The sequence below is a fragment of the Crinia signifera genome, chromosome 4 (genome assembly GCF_055691185.1).
Source record: "Crinia signifera chromosome 4, ASM5569118v1, whole genome shotgun sequence".
Taxonomy (NCBI): Eukaryota; Metazoa; Chordata; class Amphibia; order Anura; family Myobatrachidae; genus Crinia; species Crinia signifera.
In genome coordinates this window covers 283543458-283562483 of record NC_139220.1, presented here as the reverse complement: position 1 = coordinate 283562483, position 19026 = coordinate 283543458, and the positions used below count along the sequence as shown (strand labels likewise).

The window sequence follows — 19026 nt, the reverse complement described above, 5'->3', positions numbered from 1 at the left end:
TGCCCTACTGTAATCAGACCCCACCTCTTACCCGCTGCATCTCCCCCTGTTTCAATCATTAATTTCCCTAAATTCTCAATTGATTCAAAGCTATTTCATGGACAGGTGTGGGCTATTCCCTCATTATTTCATCATCAATTAAGCAGGTAAAAGGTCTCGAGTTAGTTCCAGGTGTTACATTTGCATTTGGAATCTGTTGCTGTCGACTCTCAATATGAGATCCAAAGTGAAGCAAGCCATCATTAGGCTAAAAAATCAAATCAAACCTATAAGAGAGAGATAGCAAAAACATAAGGTGTGGCCAAATCAACTGTTTGGAACATTCTTATAAAGAAAGAAAACACCACAGAGTTCAGCAACACCAAAAGACCCGGAAGACCACGGAAAATAACTGTGGTGGATGACAGAATTACTTCCCTGGTGAAGAAAAACCCTTTCACAACAGTTGGCCAGATCAATAACACTCTCCCGGAGGTAGGTGTTTATGTGTCAAAGTCAACAATCAAGAGAAGACTTCACAAAAGTGAATGTAGAGGGTTCACCACAAGATGTAAACCATTGGTGAGCCCCAAAAACACTGGATTAGAGTTTGCCAAACAACATCTAAAAAAGCCTTTACAGTTCTGGAAGAACATCCTAGGACAGATGAGACAAATAGAATAGAATAGAATCAACTTTATTGACCATGTATGCTTGCGCACACTAGGAATTTTTTGTGGATTACACAGTGCAGCATCAAGCAGGGATGAAAAGGGGGTGGGGGGGGGGGGGGGGGCGACATTACATATATTACATAAAGACATTACATGCATTTAATTTCTTGCTACGACTATGGTGGTCAGGTCGCCAAGTAGGGACACGTTGTTTGGCTGTTTATATTGGGATTGCATTCGCTTTGATTGGATTGTTCAGGATTGTTCAGGTTCAATGCGACTGCTGACAAAATCAGCTACTACAGTGTAAATCGTGTATCACCTTCTAATGTTAGGTGACTGCCAGTACCTTTTATTTGAGAAAGTGGCCCATAGACCAGGCCTGGGGTAGCCAACTCCAGTCCTCGAGAGCTACCAACAGTTAATGTTTTCCAGATCTCCTCACAGAATCACAAGTGAAGTAATTAGCTCCACCTGTGGATCTTTTAAAATTTACCTGTGAGTAATGAGCGCACCTGTGCAGCAGCTAGGTTGTCTGGAAAATGTGAACTGTTGGTAGTTCTCGAGGACCGGAGTCGGCTACCCCTGGACTAGGCTATTCACATGCGATTTGGGCTCTTTTCATGTGATTGTGGTGAGCAATCTCATGAATAGCATCCAAAAGTGCATGTAGTGCACAGTTCCGTGCACATTCCGTTCACACTGCAATTTAAAATTCAGGATGCCCCTAGGCCAATAACTGGCCACTCCGCCCCGCCCCCATCACATTACTGTCCTCTTCATTTTGGGATCAATCCAGGTCCCTGGAAACAACCCCCCCCCCCCTAAATCATTTTTTCAGTGACGCCCCGCAAAACACTGCCTGCGAGTTGCATCGGATCCGAGCTGGGCAGGCTTAGCTGGGATTGCATACGATATATCGTTTGCAAAAAGGACAGCATACGATATATTGCATTGCATCCTGCCATCCGTGAATGTACTAGGCGGCACCAGGGGGATTGCAGGTGACTTCTCCTCTCGGAGTATGGGGACTTTAGGTGTTCTAACATGCTTCTATGATCATACTAGTCCCTTGTCGTACCTTATTAATAAGAGATAATAGGCGGAAACCACAGTTTAGCCATGTAAAGAAGAAATGTACAATGATGCAATTTGCCATTATGTCAGCTTCATTATAAACGAGGAGGGGTACGGAGACTTTACTGAGTACTGAAGTGGCCCCTGAACACGCATTTAACACATGTTCAAACAGTTGTTTCCTTTGTACTTCAGTCACCTCAATGGATTTTATTATTGGCAAATGTGTACAGAAAGGAGAACGTGTTTCGCAGCCGTTATGTAAGCACAGCTTCCAGCCATTGCGCTCTGCAAATACAGAATGAAAAGCAGATTATATAAAACTAGGGTTACCGCCTCATCCCTTCTGAATTCTGGACACATATTAATTACACAAGTTCTGTGGCTGACCAGGTGATATGTAGTCTTGAAATCAACCAGCCACAGAACCTGTGTAATTAATATGTGTCCAGAGTTAAAGGGATGAGGTGGTAACCCTATATAAACCGGTACATGTGGGTACCCAATCCATACTTGTACACAGTGCCCAGTGGGCAGTTCTCTTCTCCCAAGCACAGTGCCCATATCCTGAGCTGTCTGTGTGCGTACACATGTAGAGTGGGAGCGCACAGCTGCAGGCATGCGTAGACATGTACAGCGTGTGTGCCAGCATGCATAGTAAAGTGCTCTGCTCACTATACACCGTGTGCTCTGCTTTTCTCAGCCCACACACAACAGATGAACATGCTAATGAGCTATAATTGTTCTTGAGAGAAATTCTCACGGAGCTGATTATTAGGAGAGGGTGGTTAGAGTGGGGGCTAATTGAACACACTTTTATGCAAATACACCTTTCCCAGCAATATGCTTTCCTGGTACCTGTGCATTACGCATCCACCAGATCTCTAAAGGGTTCCCGCTCTCAGTCAGCTAACCGCGGTCTCTCATTAGGAGGAACCGAGACTCAGTTGTCCTCTGGGGTTATTGTTCTCCCTGGTAATCAGGATAAGATAGTTCAGTGCCCTCTGGTATTTGACACAGAATACTGGAATCTTGTTATATTCCCTCCAGGTCTTTAGCCTGCTGCCTCTGCTGAGCTTGCTTTTCTACTAATCAGCAAAGTGGGAGCACAGGGCCCAGATGCATCCATGGCACCAATGTCCATGTGGGATGCAGTGGAGAATTATTTGCTACTGTGCATCTGCCGCGATGGCCTTACAATGCTGCAGTCAGGATTTATTTGCAATTGATTGACAATCAGGCGCTTGTGGGAGGTAACAGTGGAATGGCACACTTCCCAACATGACCTTCTCCAGGAGGGACACAATGCTCGGCTTCTGGACTTAACTCTTGATTTAGGATTACCATCACCTGTGTAGAAACACTTCTTACTAATTACCCTGTTTAAAACAAGTGATGGCAATCATACAATGGCAACTGAAACATACACATGTTGCAGCCATATTGGGAGTGGCACAGCCTTCAACTGGTATCCCAGACACTGAGGATTTTTCAGACCTGATTGCATGGCTACGATTTTGCATGGAGGATGATTATTGCTTGACTGCGGGTGTGTACGTATCGTAGTGCGAATGTACGAGGCCATTCAGCGAAAACAAATCCAGTGGGTGAAATGTAATAGGATCAGAGATTTTTTGGACACAAGCAGCAGATGTGATAGGACTCCCGGTTACCTCTGGGTACAATTCCTGGCAGATGTGTCATTAGCATATTTTCGCATAGCCACTGCATATGGGATGGCAGCTGTGCAGCACTACCGCCTATCTTCGAATCAAGACAGTAGTTTTGTGCCATGATGTGGCGCAAGAGTCAGTCCAAGTGTTGTTGGCTCCCCAGCCTTTCTTGTTCAAGGTTAATGTCTCGTTCTAAAGGGCCAAGATTTACAGCATTAAATAAGAAAGAGAAACTTGGTCTAGTTTGGTTTTACCCTCGGAGAGGAGTGGGAACATGTCATGTAGGGTGACCAACTCATCTCTTTAATCCGGGACATATTAATTACACAGGTTCTGTGGCAGTTTAAAACCAGGTGAAATGGAGTCTTGAGGTGTGGCAGTTTAAAACCAGGTGAAAGCCAGCCACAGAACCTGTGTAATTAATGTGTCCCGGATTAAAGGGATGAGTTGGTCACCCTAATGCCATGCCACGGTCATCAGAATCCCCAGATGCGTACATAAGGAGGATGGTAGATGCCATCAACCAGTATAAGTAGACACCTCCTGCATATATTAGTAACTAGTAAGCCCGCTTGAAGCAAAAGCTTCGAAAGCTAGTCTGCTACCTTCTGTGTTTGTGCATGTGTGAGAAAGAGATGTAGTTTCACTCTCTGCTGGCAGATGCATCAGATCAGCTGTGACCCCATAGCCGGCCACTGCAGCTCTGATCAGGCCAGAAAATCTCAAGTCTTTTGGACTGGCCTCCTCCAACACAGAGCCTATCGCTGCCCCCTACCATCAATCTATTGTCTGCAGCCGTAGTGCATCCAACACTGTAAGACCCATACACTATCGGACCCATACATTATACGTGCAGTACAGGTCCGATATACAGAAGTAGCCGCGCTCATCGTTGCAGCAATCTGGCCTCTTGTGCCCATTTTTCGCTTTAAATTCACACCTGTAACGCGGAATCACCACACTGCAAAATGACCGCTTAATGCATTTCTATGAGCAACAGGAGTGAATTAGACGCACACATGCATGGTGTCAGGTTCAGGCCAATCGCACAAGAGTCCCACAGCAACGATGACTGTGGCTGTATGCGCAAAGTACCAAACATTGCTGCTTTGTACTGTGCCTCAGATCCTTAGGCAACTGAATTAGGCCCTTAATGAAGACCTGCAAAAGGATATCTAGATAAAAGAGAATAAAATCAACTAAAACCTTTTCATGTCTGTGCATAATGAGGGGGGAAAAAAGGAAATGTAAACTTTTAGACCTAGTAATTGGTGTCGGTTTCTTAAGCATTAATGAGTTCTTCCAGACACGTCCTGGATGTGCTGAATAATACAGGGCACTGGCTTCCTTGCGGACCTGCTTCTACCTGCTGGATTCCATCAACCATTCTCTTACAATTAATCTCAGAGATGTGGCTTAGGTATTATAGATTATGATATTTTGCCTGAACCATTTTATTGAAGACCTTCCTGATTATTTAAGATCATTTTCATGGTGCAAGCGCGACCCACATATTAAACTTCAAGTGTTTGGATGGCTGCCTGGATATTCTCTTGTACAATTTGCTGGGACAATACAAATTCATTGTTCTATTATGACTGCAGTCATCTGGGTTCTGAAGTGTCCAGGAAAAAAAAAAAACTCACTCAGGACACAGCTGGCAGCCATCAAGTACACTAGTTGAACCTGCCTTCTACCTGACAATATAAAACAGTATATGTGTATAAAATACCTAACCCAATTCTGGTAGACCTAGGAAGTGTAGCTCACAATCAGTGCCGTTCAGATTGCCAGAGCCACCATACTATACGGATGTGACTAAGCATTTAGTGTGGCTACACCCAGTTTGGTATGTTGGAGTCCTATAAAGATGCTGCATGGTCTATCTATCTGTGCTCTTGCCTAGTGACAAATGAGGTCTAAATCCACCTCTGGCAGCATATTCCACAAAAGCACCCTATGGATGCTGCCATGCTGTCCAATCTTCCAAGCTTTGGAATGCTTTTATCAGCTACACTTTGCTTTGGAAGCCTCCCCAGCAATGACCAGCAGCCCAACATACATGGATGTTCCGATAGAGGCGTGAAGAGTCAAAAACTAACGCTGAAGAGTGGATCCTATATTATTTTGCTACAAAACCACAACAGCAGCAAATTCTGCTTCAAGACCTGCGCATGTTCTATGCCAACATTTAGAATTAGAGGAGAGCACTGGGTTACAGCAGCATGCTGGGGGATTTTGTGTTTCTTTTCTAGATAATTCTCAACCACCTCATTACATATAAAACAACTGAGCAGCCAACCATATTTGGGACGAACTGTGCTTTTTCTTTTTTTTTTAAAGAGTATATAGTTCTCTTCAAATATATTGACTTTTATCCTGAACAGTTCCACAGTCATGGTTTTCGCTTCGGGAATGCTGTGACAATCGTGTTGGATGGGATGCCAGCAGTCAGCATACAGACACCGGCATCCTGACTTGTGGCCAAAGACCAGCACCAAAATCCAGACTTGATGAGGATGCCAACGCCGGCATCCGGATTGTAAGTATGAAGGGAGGGTTAGGCACTATCGGGGGACATAGGGTTAGGCTGAGAGGAAAGGTTAGGCTTAGGCTGCAAAGAGGGAGGGTTAGGCACAATCGGGGGGACTTAGGGTTAGGCTGAAAGGGAAGGTTAGGTTTAGGCTGCAGAGAGCGTTAGGCACTAAGGATGGGGGTTACATATAGATGCAGGACAGAAAGGTTAGGTTTAGGCTGCAGTGTAGCTAAGTTAGGGTTATGCTGCAGTGGGGAGAGCGTACTTTTAGGCCATGAAGAGGGTTAAGCACCCCCCACCCCCCTCTGCTGCAAAATATCTGAGTGGAGAAGTCACAGCTGATCCCCTTTGAACCACCCAGTAGCTTCCCGGGCGGCAGGATCGCATACAGTGCACCCTATAAAACACCAGCAAGGGCTGCCGGATCCTGCCGCATCTGATACATCTCTAGTGCAGCACTTGCAATCTGGGGGCTCTGATCCAATGAACGTGGGACCACACATCGGATTGGATCAAAAACACAAATGGGATTTTTCACTTTCCCCCCAATGCGTCGGAATCAGGTGACATCGGGCAAAATCGCATAAGTGTATGGCCAGCTTTAGCCTGCGGGAAAGAAGGGTTAGGCAGGTATTCACTATTATTCTTCCCTCCTTCGGATGCCGGTGTCAGTATTCTGACAGCCGGAATCTACACAGACGTTCATCTATATGTATTCCCCGTGTTGGTATCTTCTCATACTCCTTTTACACCAAAAAAAAAACAGGATTCGACACAGCGTTTTGAACACGGATCCAAGCCAGGTCGGATCCGGGATTGTCACCATTTACACTGCGGTGACATCTCCAAGTGCCGGGACCGCAATCACCCCTGATGAGACCACCGATCGCCACGCTGGGGGCAACCCAGCACCAAGGTAAGCTGCTGGGCTGCCCCCAGCCCCCCTAGCCCTCATCCGGGAGGTGAATGGATGCTGCACACAGGCATCCATTCACCACCTCCTCCACTGCTGTCTGCAGAGTACAGCAGACAGCAGCGGAGGCTGTGTGTGCCCCTCATTCAACCTGCAGACGCTGGGGTCCGCAGGTTGGGATCACCCCCCTCCCCCCATTGATGTAAACGGGAGCTGGGTCAGATGACCCGGCATACCCATTTACACTGCCCTCTACGAAGGTCCTGCCCGTGTTCAACCCAGGTCAGTACCTGGGTAGAATTCCCGTGTAAAGGGACATTGCGTGACCCTTTACACTGTCTCTGACCTGGGTTTTTGCGGTGGTGTAAAAGGGGTATAACAGTGTTCCAGTGCTAGAGCTTTTTCCATTAAAGACCAGATAAACTGATACATGTTTTCAATAAACACCAAACCACTTTTCATCAGTTCCCACCTATTATTAGCACTTAGATGAAGATTCTCAGTCTGATGCCTCACCCTGCTGAGAGTCGCTCCTTCATTACATAATCTGCCGTACGGTGTTCCTGCGCTCAGCGACTTGCTAACTGCTGACATCTCACCACAGGATAATTTGTCTCACTCCGACCATTTTCCTTAATTAGTCTCTTAAAAGATTTAAATGCTTGTTAACTTCAAGAGGAAATAAAAAAAAAAAAAAAAACTGCTACTAATTAAACTGTCACCTCATTTAGGTGCTTAGCAATTAGAACAGGCTGATTTCTACACATACACGAGAGCATGGGATCGCAGTGCCGACCCACAAGTACCCCAACAGGTCATGTGTTGATGATTTGCACCTGTGGGAGCAGTTGGTAGATTTACTCACCTGAGCAGTGTTAATGAAAGCCACAAAATATGGGGGTTGATGTATCAAGCAGTGATGAGTAGAGACGTTGCCAGTAGTAACCTGTCAGCTTTGGCATACCATCACATGCGGAAAACCTGCACTTATACACAATGCAGACATACCACTCACATGCGGAAAACCTGCACTTATACATAATGCAGACATACCACTCACATGCGGAAAACCTGCACTTATACACAGTGAAGTCAACGTATATAAGCCTTAATGAGTTTTCCGTTTTGTCCGTGGCTCATCTGAGTCTCAGGCTTCCCTCAGGTACACTCTGCACAGGGCTGCCAAGTCTCCACTATCTGCATTGTACATAAACACCAATGCGAAGTACACCATGTAACATTACATATTTATTTAGATCTTCAATAAATGTATACACCGTTGACAGATGGAATGGACTACGGAACAAACTATTGTACCACGTTCACAAACACCAAATAAACCCCACAGTAAGAGAACTGCAGCCTGGAGATTTGCGGGCGAGAGCGCTGGATTTAGAAATGGAACATAAATTAATGTGGGTGGGTGGAAGAAAAAGACAGATGATAGCAGAAAACAATACCATACAAGGCAGGAAGAACCAAAGTTCAGTCTTACACCTAAAGGTCCAGGACAGACTAGTATATGCATAGACCAACACATATGTACTGTGTGCACCGATGTCCCATCCAGCGGTTGTGGCACTGCAAGACCCAGTATAGTCTACATCTGGCAGAACTTACTTTAATTTATATTTCCAAACCACGTTTGTTGCCTACACCTAGACTAAACATAAGAACTGCTTTTATATCTTTACTTCCAGTCAGAAGTAACATCTAAGTAAAGACATGTAACCCGCATGAGGCGGACACAGTAAGCCATGTGCACATGACTGCACAATAAATACATGCCACAAGCGTGCCTGGGAGAGGACTAGTCTGTCACCACTTTCGGTCTGACTCCGGTAATGACCGGGGTGGCTTTCCTTTAAAATACTCTAACATCTTAAAGTTAAATATATATATTTTCGATATTCCAGACCTGCACCAAGGGTTACACACAGTGCTGTGTTATCACATGGTCAATATTGAACAGCCTGGTGTAGGGGAACCAATAATCATCTCCATCCAACCAGAAACCCAGTTACAGAAGGGCGAATGTTTAACCTGGAAAATATTTCACTTTAAAATAGATTTTCATGTTAAATGCCACTTTACACATATTAAACAGTTTCTGCTGTGCTGCATCACCGGGGCCCATAATCTGAGGGGAACGGGGTGGCTGCAGAATGACAGAGGGGGGGGTAAGGGAGGATCTCAGTGCTTGGCTGAGGAATCTCGGGGGTAGAACTCTGCAATGGTGCTTGCCGGGATTCTTTTCAGCATCTCCTTGGGGAAGATTCGAAGCAGCTGCCAGCCGATGTCCAGCGTCTCGTACACTGTCCGGTTATCATATGGACCTTAAGGAAATGAGACTGGTGTCAGAAATTTACCGGGGGGCATAGGAAAGAATAATCACATAAATAACTATCCACATGGCTGCCTTACCTGGCAAGTGATCGTTACAGCCCCACTTACGGTAATTATGTGAATCAGTGTCCCCATGTCCAGTTTAAAAGATCATATGAATCATGTCACTATTTCAAATGACTTAAAGGCAGGAAAGCAATGTAGCAAAGCAATGAAGAAGGCTAGTCAGATGCTTGGTTGCATAGGGAGAGGAATTAGTAGCAGAAAAAAAAAGACGTAATAATGCCACTGTATAGGTCATTGGTACGGCCTCATCTGGAATACTGTGTCCAGTTCTGGAGACCATATCTTCAGAAGGATATAAATACATTAGAGAGTGTACAAAGAAGGGCAACTAAAATGGTGCATGGCCTACATCACAAAACTTACCAGGAAAGACTAAAAGATCTTAACATGTATAGTTTGAAGCAGAGAAGGGAAAGGTGGGACATGATAGAAATATTCAAATATATACAAATATATGAAGGGTTTTAACATAGTACAGGAGGGAAATTTTCTTCAAAGGAAAAGTAGTAATAGAACACGAGGACATGCACTGAAACTGGAGGGAGGGAGGTTCAGGGGAAATGTTAGAAAAAATTACTTCACAGAAAGGGTAGTGGATAAGTGGAATAGCCTCCCATCAGAGGTGGTAGAGGCTAAGACAGTAGAACAATTTAAAAATGCTTGGGATAGGCATATGAATATCCTTACAAAGAAATAAGGATTTAAAACAGTGGAGATTACCTGAAGGGTAAAAAAAAGGGGCAGATTAGATGGGTCAAATGGTTCTTATCTGCCGTCAAATTCTATGTTTCTAGGTCTGCCTCTAACATACTAAATAGTTGCATAACTGGGTCATGCTGCTATATACTGCCACCATGTGGTAGCAGGTAAAAACCACATGCTCTGACTGAAAACCAGCCATCAATACTATGCTCTTAGACTGTAAGGGGTTAATACCAGGCCACGTCAGACCCCCCTTGGTGCCCTTGTTGCTCCCATCCATGTGTACCAAAGCTGCTATTATCCCTTAACGAGGCAGTGGTTGCTAAGGCAACTGACTGCCACCCACACACACACACCTCCCCCACATGACAGTCCTGTGCAAGCTATTTAAAGGAGGGCTGAACAGTAGGAGCTGCAGTGATAATGGGTGACGGATCAGGACCACCCGGAGCTACCCCTCTACTAAACTCTGATTAACGCCTTCACTACCGAAACTGAAATATACAGGCCATATGTAGCACGTAATGTGCAATAGAAACGCACACAATCAAGATGCTGCTGGTTTTAGGCACAATTTCCATGACATGTTCCGACATTATTACAAACCAATTTGGAGCAGCTCAATTTAGAGGCATCTAGAAGCAGCTATAGCACTAAAAGGAGCGGGAAGACACAAATAGTAAAACGTATATATCATCCTGTGACTGACAGCTTTTCTGACCACTGGGCTTAGTGCGGTGGGTTATGTATCGGAGTACAGTCCAATGATTAAGTATTTCCCTCTACACTCGCAGACCCAAACCATGGTTCTCCCTTCAGGGGGGATTCATAAACAAGTGTAAATAAATAATTACAGTATAAGTGCTGTGTGTGCCCTGCGCTAATCTGCACTACAACCTGGACTCCACGTGAGCTGTATTATATCGCTTTAGGGTATGAAAGAGCCCAATCAATGTGGTAAGTGGAGAGAGTAGGGGAGCACCACAGTACATATATGATACAAATTAGAAATTAAAAAAAAAATAATAATGAAAACTTAGGAACGTTCCCCAGCATCTCCAGTGCAGAGGACATTTACATTACATTTGTTTTGCTTTATAAAGAAAGGAGGGTGGAGAGTAACAGACATATCAGCCTTATAAAGCCAGCACTCAGTAAGGTGACCAGGAGACTCCGGGACCTACACTCAGCACGGTGACCAGGAGACTCAGGGACCTACACTCAGCACTCAGTAAGGTGACCAGGAGACTCAGGGACCTACACTCTGCACTCAGTAAGGTGACCAGGAGACTCAGGGACCTACACTCTGCACTCAGTAAGGTGACCAGGAGACTCAGGGACCTACACTCTGTACTCAGTAAGGTGACCAGGAGACTCAGGGACCTACACTCTGCACTCAGTAAGGTGACCAGGAGACTCAGGGACCTACACTCTGCACTCAGTATGGTGACCAGGAGACTTAGGACACATATATACAGTGAGTACTCCGTAAGGTGACAAGGACATCTATACAGTCAGCACCCATCTGACCAGTGGTAGGATGATCTGGGACTTGTAGTTTCACAACAGCTGGAGAGCCAAATGGTTGGCCAGGCCTGCTTTAGTGTTAACATCTCCATTCACTGGAACGAAGGGCCCAGACAAAACTAATAAAAAGCACCAGACAAGTATTCCACCTCCACCAAACATGTGGCAGTATGCATTGGGGAAGGAAAGGTTCTCCTGGCATTTGCCAAACCCAGGACTGCCCATCAGACAGCCAGATAGTGAAGGATGTCCATCTGAGGACATACAATAGCCCCACATGTCTGCCTCCCTGATCTGTGAGCTTGTCTGACCTAGCACATCACACTGAGGTTAGCACAGCATACTGGTAGATTACTGCTGACTAAATGGACGCGCGTGTGTGTGTGATACACTTATAAGAATGTTCTTATCGATCAGACAAAGTGATTAACTAAAACATTCTCTGTAACATCACTGCGCAATATAGGTCCATTAAACCAATCGTTTTGCTTGTGCATGCCGCCGCCTGCCACCTTAACTACACATAATGCTTTACCATTCCTCCTGCTCATTTATTAGTACATAGCAGCCAGGTGTTTCGTGCTCTCTCTCTAACATGTCACTGACTATAGAGCAGCCAATGAAGGAATCATCAGTGCTTTGGAAGGTTCAGCAGCAATGTATACTGTACCATATGATATTTATACATTCCCTAATTGATTAATTAATTAATATAATTACTATATTAGTCCTTACTATAATGTCCTTCCCTAATTGTCACTAATTAAATTTGGGTCTGTAAATGTACTAATTTGATATGTTTTTCACATTTCCTGCAAATTATTATAAAATACTAACAGGTATGAGATTGTAAATTTTCCAGATAAGAAATTATAATTGTTTATACACTGGACATGCTGTTTGCTATTTAACCCCTTCCTGACAGAGCCATTTTTTTCAAATCTGACATGTATCACTTAAGTTGGTATAACTTTTTTTTGCTTTTACTTATCCCAGTGATTTTGAGATTGTTTTCTCGTGACACATTGTACTTCAAGTTAGTGGTAAATTTTGGTCGATACAGTCTGTGTTTTTTTGTGAAAAATACCAAAATGTTGTAAAAAAATGGAAAATTTAGCCATTTTTAAAATGTTAAATTTTCTGCTTGTGAGACAAATAATCATACCACTCAAAATAGTTAATAACTAATGCTGCTTTCCCACTGCAGACCCGTTTTAGTTTACAGGTAATCTTAAATGGTATTTAGCATTCCCACTGCAGCAGATTACAGTTTCAAATGCCATTTAAGTACCATTCCCATTGCAGGTAAAACGTTTTAGCTCTTCAAAACGTTTAGTGCCTGTGACAATGGGTCAGGCCTGTCTTTCCTTGTTGATATATATATATATATATATATCTATAGATCTATAGATCTATGTCTATATATATATATATAGATCTATATATATAGATCTATATATATAGATCTATATATATAGATCTATATCTATATATATAGATCTATATCTATATATATATATATATATATATATATATATATATATATATATATATATATATATATATAGATATATATATCTATCTATCAACAAGGATAGACAGGCAGCTTGGAGGGGGTAGAGGGGGGAAGCTGTCCCCAGGTGCTGTGGGGGTAGAGGGGGGAAGCTGTCCCCATGTGCTGCGGGAGGAGGGAGGTCCCTGCTGCTGCTGAGGGGAGAGGGGGTACCTGTCAGCCTGACACGGCGCTGCCGCTGCTGTATCTCCCCCCCGGCGGCCGGTCCTTGCGGCGTATGTACAGTCAGTGTCGGCGGTCCCTCTGGCGCAAGGGAAATAAGTACTGCGCCGATACTGACTGTACATCCGCCGCAAGGACCGGCCGCCGGGGGGGAGATACAGCAGCGGCAGCGGCCGCCGGGGGGGGGGGGAGATACAGCAGCGGCAGCGCTGTGTCAGGCTGACAGGTACCCCCTCTCCCCTCAGCAGCAGCAGGGACCCCCCTCCTCCCGCAGCACCTGGACACATCTTGCCCAGCGCTGCACGCTGTGGACCCGCTGCGGGTGCCTGCACCCGCAGCGGGACCATGTACACCGCCATTTACACGGGACCCGTGTAAAAGGGGTATAACAGGACGGGGGCGAGGGGGAGGGGGGGGGCAGCGGGGCGTACCGCCGGGCTGAAAGTGGTTAATCTTTCAGCCCGGCAGCGTACACACACGGAGATGATTGCTGAAAAAAATCAGCAATCATCTCTACCGTTTAAAGATGCATTCCCATTGCATCTTAAACGGTAGATTACCGTGCAAAACCCTGCTCTGAAAACGGGTTGAAATACCGTTTAACTTTAAACGGTATTTCAACTCTGGCGCTTTCCCACTGCAGCCTTAAACAGTATTTTGCCCTCAAAAATCGGCAAAATACCGTTTTAAGGCTGCAGTGGGAAAGGGGCATAACATAGACCATATGTCTACTTTATGTTTCCATCATTATTTCAACCTCCTTTTAATTTTTTTGGACACTAGGAGGCTTAAAATATGAATAGCAAATTCTCAAATTTTCAAGAAAATTTCAAACACTGATTTTTTTAGGGACCAGTTCAGTTCTGATGTGACTTTGAGGGACTTGTATGTGAGACACCCCCATAAATGATGCCATTTCAAAAACTGCACCCCTCACAGTATTCAAAACAGCATTTTGGAAGTTTGTTAACCCTTTAGGTGTTTCACAGGAATTAAAACAAAGTGTAGGTGAAATTTCAAAATTTAATTTTTTTTGCAGATTTGCAATTTTAATACATTTTTCTAAGGAACACAGTAGATTTTACTAGAGAAATGTGACTAAAAATTGATTCCCCCAATTGTTTTGTTTTCATAAATATCCTATATGTGGCCCTAGTGTGCACGTTGACCAAACCACAGGCTTCATAATAGAAGGAGCACCTACTTGATTTTGGAGCCTCCTTTTTATGAGATTATTTTTTAGGCACCATGTAGGTTTCTAGGCACCATAAGATGCTAAAAGTTAGGAACCCCCCCACAAGTGACCCCATTTTGCAAACTACACCCCTCAGGGAATTCATCTAGGGGTATAGTGTACATTTCAAACCCCCAGGGGTTTCACCAATTTTGATACAACTGGGCAGTGAAAATGAAAAATTAAATTTTTTACACAAAAATACAGTTCTGGCTCAAAATTTTTCATTTTCACAAGGAATGAAGGAGACAAAGCACCCCAAAATCTGTGCCCCAATTTCTCCCGAGTACGGCAATGCCTCATATGTGACCAAAAAATACCATTTGGGTGCATGGCAGGACTCAGAAGGGAAGGAGTGATATTTGGATTTTGCAGCTCAGATTCTGGTGGAATGTTGGTGGGTGCTATGTCGCATTAGCAAGACCCCCGAAGCACCAATACAGTGGAACCCCCCCCCACAAGTGACCCCATTTTGCAAACTACAAAACATAGAGGTGATAACCTTTATCCAGGAAGGGGTGCACTAAATCCCAGACAATTTTTCCACTAACACCTACGAGGGAGGGGGGGCATTCTGGCGGTTCAATTCTTGAATCCTTCCCTTCATAAACCCTAAACCTGTGGGTGTACCCTGAGGTGCTTTCACACAGTTTATACATTTTTATGCCATACCTTGCCCTCTTACTGGGAAGGTACTGGCGGAATTTAACCCTTCCTTTAAAATGTATAAGGGACTCGTCGATACAAATAAATTTTTCAGGGATGTACATCTCTGCAAATTTGGCACTGAAATGATCAATGACCGGCCTGACTTTGAATAGCCGGTCAAAGGTGGGATCATCTCTGGGTGGGCACTGTGCATTATCGGTGTAATGTATAAATTTAAGGATTGCTTCAAAACGAGTCCAAGTCATGGCCATACGGTAAAATGGGGTGCTGTACAGAACATCTGTACTCCAATATTGCCTAATTTCTGGCTTTTTTACTATGCCCATATGTAACACCAGACCCCAAAACGTCATCATCTCTACTGCATCTACAGGGGTCCACCTAGCAAATGATGACGTGGGGTTTTGAGCAATAAACTGCTGGGCATATAAATTACTTTGGTCCACCATTAAATTTATAAAATCATCAGAGAAATTTTTTTTTAAAAAGTCAATTTCTCTGAGACCTGTACTATCAAATTGGATTCCTGGGATGGCCAAAAACTCAGGAACCTGGGGCTCAAAATTGTCTGGTGGTGGGGTCCATACGGGATCAATCATTTGGGGGGGGGTCTCAGCTGCTCTACGGGGGCGTCTTTGAGGGGGTCCCTCATCACCAGAGGAGGAAGAGGAGCTTAAGACGAATCCTTCAAAGCATGGCATATGCCTCCTCCGCTGAATACATTCTTCTGGAGGACTGGGATGACATTTGGGATGCCATTTTTATTTTTGTGTTTCTGTAAGTGTAATGTTTCAACACGTGTATAGTGTAGGGGGGGTACAAACTTTATTTCAACACGGGTGGAATGTAGTGCAGAAAAAAAAAATACTTTATACAGGAATTTGATCCCAATAAAAAAAATTGAAGGGGTTAAAAAAAAAAAAAAAAAAAGGTCCTGCGCCAAAAATTGAGCACAGATGTTGGTCAGTAACGACCGTCACTGAACAGCGCTCAAAGGCAACAGGACACCCACAAAAGCAACGTGGGTGTAAAAACAAAAAAAAAAAACAATTTAAAAAAACTGCAGAAAAAAAATTATATCAACCCTGTGCCAAAAATGTTGTTCAGTGATGTACGTCACTGATCAGCAGCCACAGGACACCCACAAAAGCAACGTGGGTGTAAAAACAATTTAAAAAAATATACCACAGCACTCTCCAAAAAAAAAAAACAATTAAAAAAAACTGCAGAAAAAAAATTATATCCCTGTGCCAAAAATGCTGTTCAGTGATTGTACGTCACTGATCAGCGCTCAGCGGCCACAGGACACCCACGTGGGTGTAAAAACAAAACCCCACTGCACTCTCCAAAAAAAAAAAAAACTGCAGATCAGTGATGCAACACTGATTAGCAGTGAGGGGCAGCAGGCACACAACTGTGTGCAACCTGACAGGGTATATATATAAAAAAAAACCTGGACCCCCCAAAAGTTGCTGATTAATTAATTTAAACTAATCAGCACAAAAGGGGGGGCAGCAGGGGGGGCAGCAGTCAGTTGCACAGGCAGCACAACCTTTGGTGCAACTGACAGGGTTGGGATCATTTGGTCTATTGCATTATGGTCGAAAGTCATTAGGTCGAATCCATTAGGTCGACATGCTAAAAGGTCGACATGACTCTAGGTCGACATGGGAAAAGGTCGACATGATTCTAGGTCGAAAGGTCATTAGTTCGACAGGTCATTAGTTCGACAAGGTCATTAGTTCGACATTGTCTATGTCGACATTCACAAGGTCGACATGGGGTTTTTCACTGTTTTTTTACCTGAATGTCAACACAGTCGACATGGACACAGTTTAAAGTGCACTGCATCCCCTCGCATCGCTCGCTGCGCTCGCAATGCGTCGGGCACGGTGCCTCACTACGCTCGGCACACTATTTTATTCTCCCACCACGCCCTAGTGGATGGTAGGGCATGAAATACCGCCTGTCGGCACATGTTGGCTCAAAAAACAGTGAAAAACTCCATGTCGACCTTGTGAATGTCGACATAGACAATGTCGAACTAATGACCTTGTCGAACTAATGACCTGTCGAACTAATGACCTTTCGAACTAGAATCATGTCGACCTAGAGTCATGTCGACCTTTTAGCATGTCGACCTAATGGATTCGACCTAATGACTGTCGACCATAATGCAGTAGACCAAATGACCGCATCCCAACTGACAGGTGTATATATATAAAAAAAAAAACTCTGCACCCCCAAAAAGTTGCTGATCAGCTCAGATATAGTGATCAGCACAAAAGGGGGTGCAGCAGACACAAAATATAGCACTCTCTCTGACTATCTCTCTGACTATCTGACACTGCAGCAGCAGCACACAGGAAGTCACAAGATCCAGGAAGCATCCAGCTGCTGGCAGCACGCTACCAGCGGTGATCAGGTAAGTATAAGGCAAGTTCAGGTATGTATAGCAGGACAGAGTGGCAGGTGACCGCTCTGCACGCAATTCCAGACCAGTCACCGTTAGTTTAAATGGCGCGCCTTGGCTGTGATTGGCTCGTCGGTCCGACGAGCCAATCACAGCCTTGGGGGCAGGTGTCGTCGTCACCGATGACCCCCTCATGCCCCCTGACGCCCGGCGGTGATTGACACCTGTGTTACCGAGCGTCTGATTCGCCGGTAACACAGCCCTTTTTTAGCCCTGTTTTTATGCTGGTTTCTTTTAAATATATCTTTCTTTCCAAGTTGTATCTTCAAACAAGTGTGTCCAGTGTCATTTTGGTCAGCAACTGCCACTCAGTGGCTAACATCCACCGAGCAGCGCATAGTGTTATAAATCTTCCTATGATATTTATATATGGCTGAGAAGCAACGAAGGAAACCAAATACAAAAGAGCAGAGCCGGGAGAAGGGATAAAATGGAAGGAGATACTGCATCAGCCAATCAACGCCCAACTGTAATTTTCAAACACAAGGGTAGATGTATGAAGCAGAGATAATGGAGGAGAAGAGATAAAGTGCCGGGTACTTTATCACAGGCCAATCAACTGACTGTTAAGATACAGGCTGAGTTTAAAAAGGGACAGTCAGGAGGTGATTGGCAGGTGATAAAGTACCAGGCACTTGAATCACTTCTCCTCCCTTATCACCGCTTCATACATCTACCCCTCAGTTCATTGGATGGTGCTTTATCTCTTCTCCAGAAAAATAGAATAAACTCATCAATCCTGTGGCTCCAGATACCAGTCGCATCACCCATTCTTTTTCGGACACATTCACCTTGTATGATTGATAAATATCCAAAAGAACAGATGTCACACAGATGCCAGCAGCACCAAGAATACTATAAGAGGCATCCTAGGCACACTGCTGGTCCTGTCCTCACATACTCTTACGGCAATGATGCTGAAAAATCACTGGGTGAAATTCTTACGCGGTCCACTCAGCTGGTAACACCTGCAGATATGCGGCGGCAGCTGGCGAGGATGCGGGAGCGTGCATCATAGCTCTCCGGCGGGGCAGACGCACTGGGTGGCTTTTGAACTGAAAGCCGCTCAAACCGAAAAAATTAGTGGCTTTAAGCGCAAAATCACTTACCTTAAGAGGCCCATACCTTAGGGCAGCCATGTCCAAACTGTGGCCCTCCAGCTGTTGTGAAACTACACATCCCAGCATGCCTTGCCATAGTATTAGCATTCCCTAATAGCAAAACTGTGGCAGGGTATGATGGGACTTGTAGTTTCACAACAGCTGGAGGGCCACAGTTTGGACATGGCTGCCTTAGGGTATGGGCCTTTGGGCTGTTAACCTAAGGATCTATCTGTGCTTTGAAACCGTTATATTTGACAGATTGGGAAATATTGTGGACAAATATTTTTTTAATTTATGCAAATTATTTAACAAATTCAGG

The 19026-nt window shown here is 44.4% G+C and overlaps 1 protein-coding gene across 1 annotated transcript in view; it reads right to left on the bottom strand.

The window, feature by feature from the left end:
* Positions 1 to 8087: 8087 nt before the first annotated feature.
* ATP6V1B2 (ATPase H+ transporting V1 subunit B2) overlaps positions 8088 to 19026 on the bottom strand; it is a 36869-nt gene continuing 25930 nt past the window's right edge. Inside the window, exon 14 of the mRNA XM_083184799.1 lies at positions 8088 to 9188. Within this exon, the coding sequence (XP_083040925.1) occupies positions 9046 to 9188 (143 nt within the window). The 3' untranslated portion in view covers positions 8088 to 9045. The remainder of the gene's footprint in view (positions 9189 to 19026) is intronic.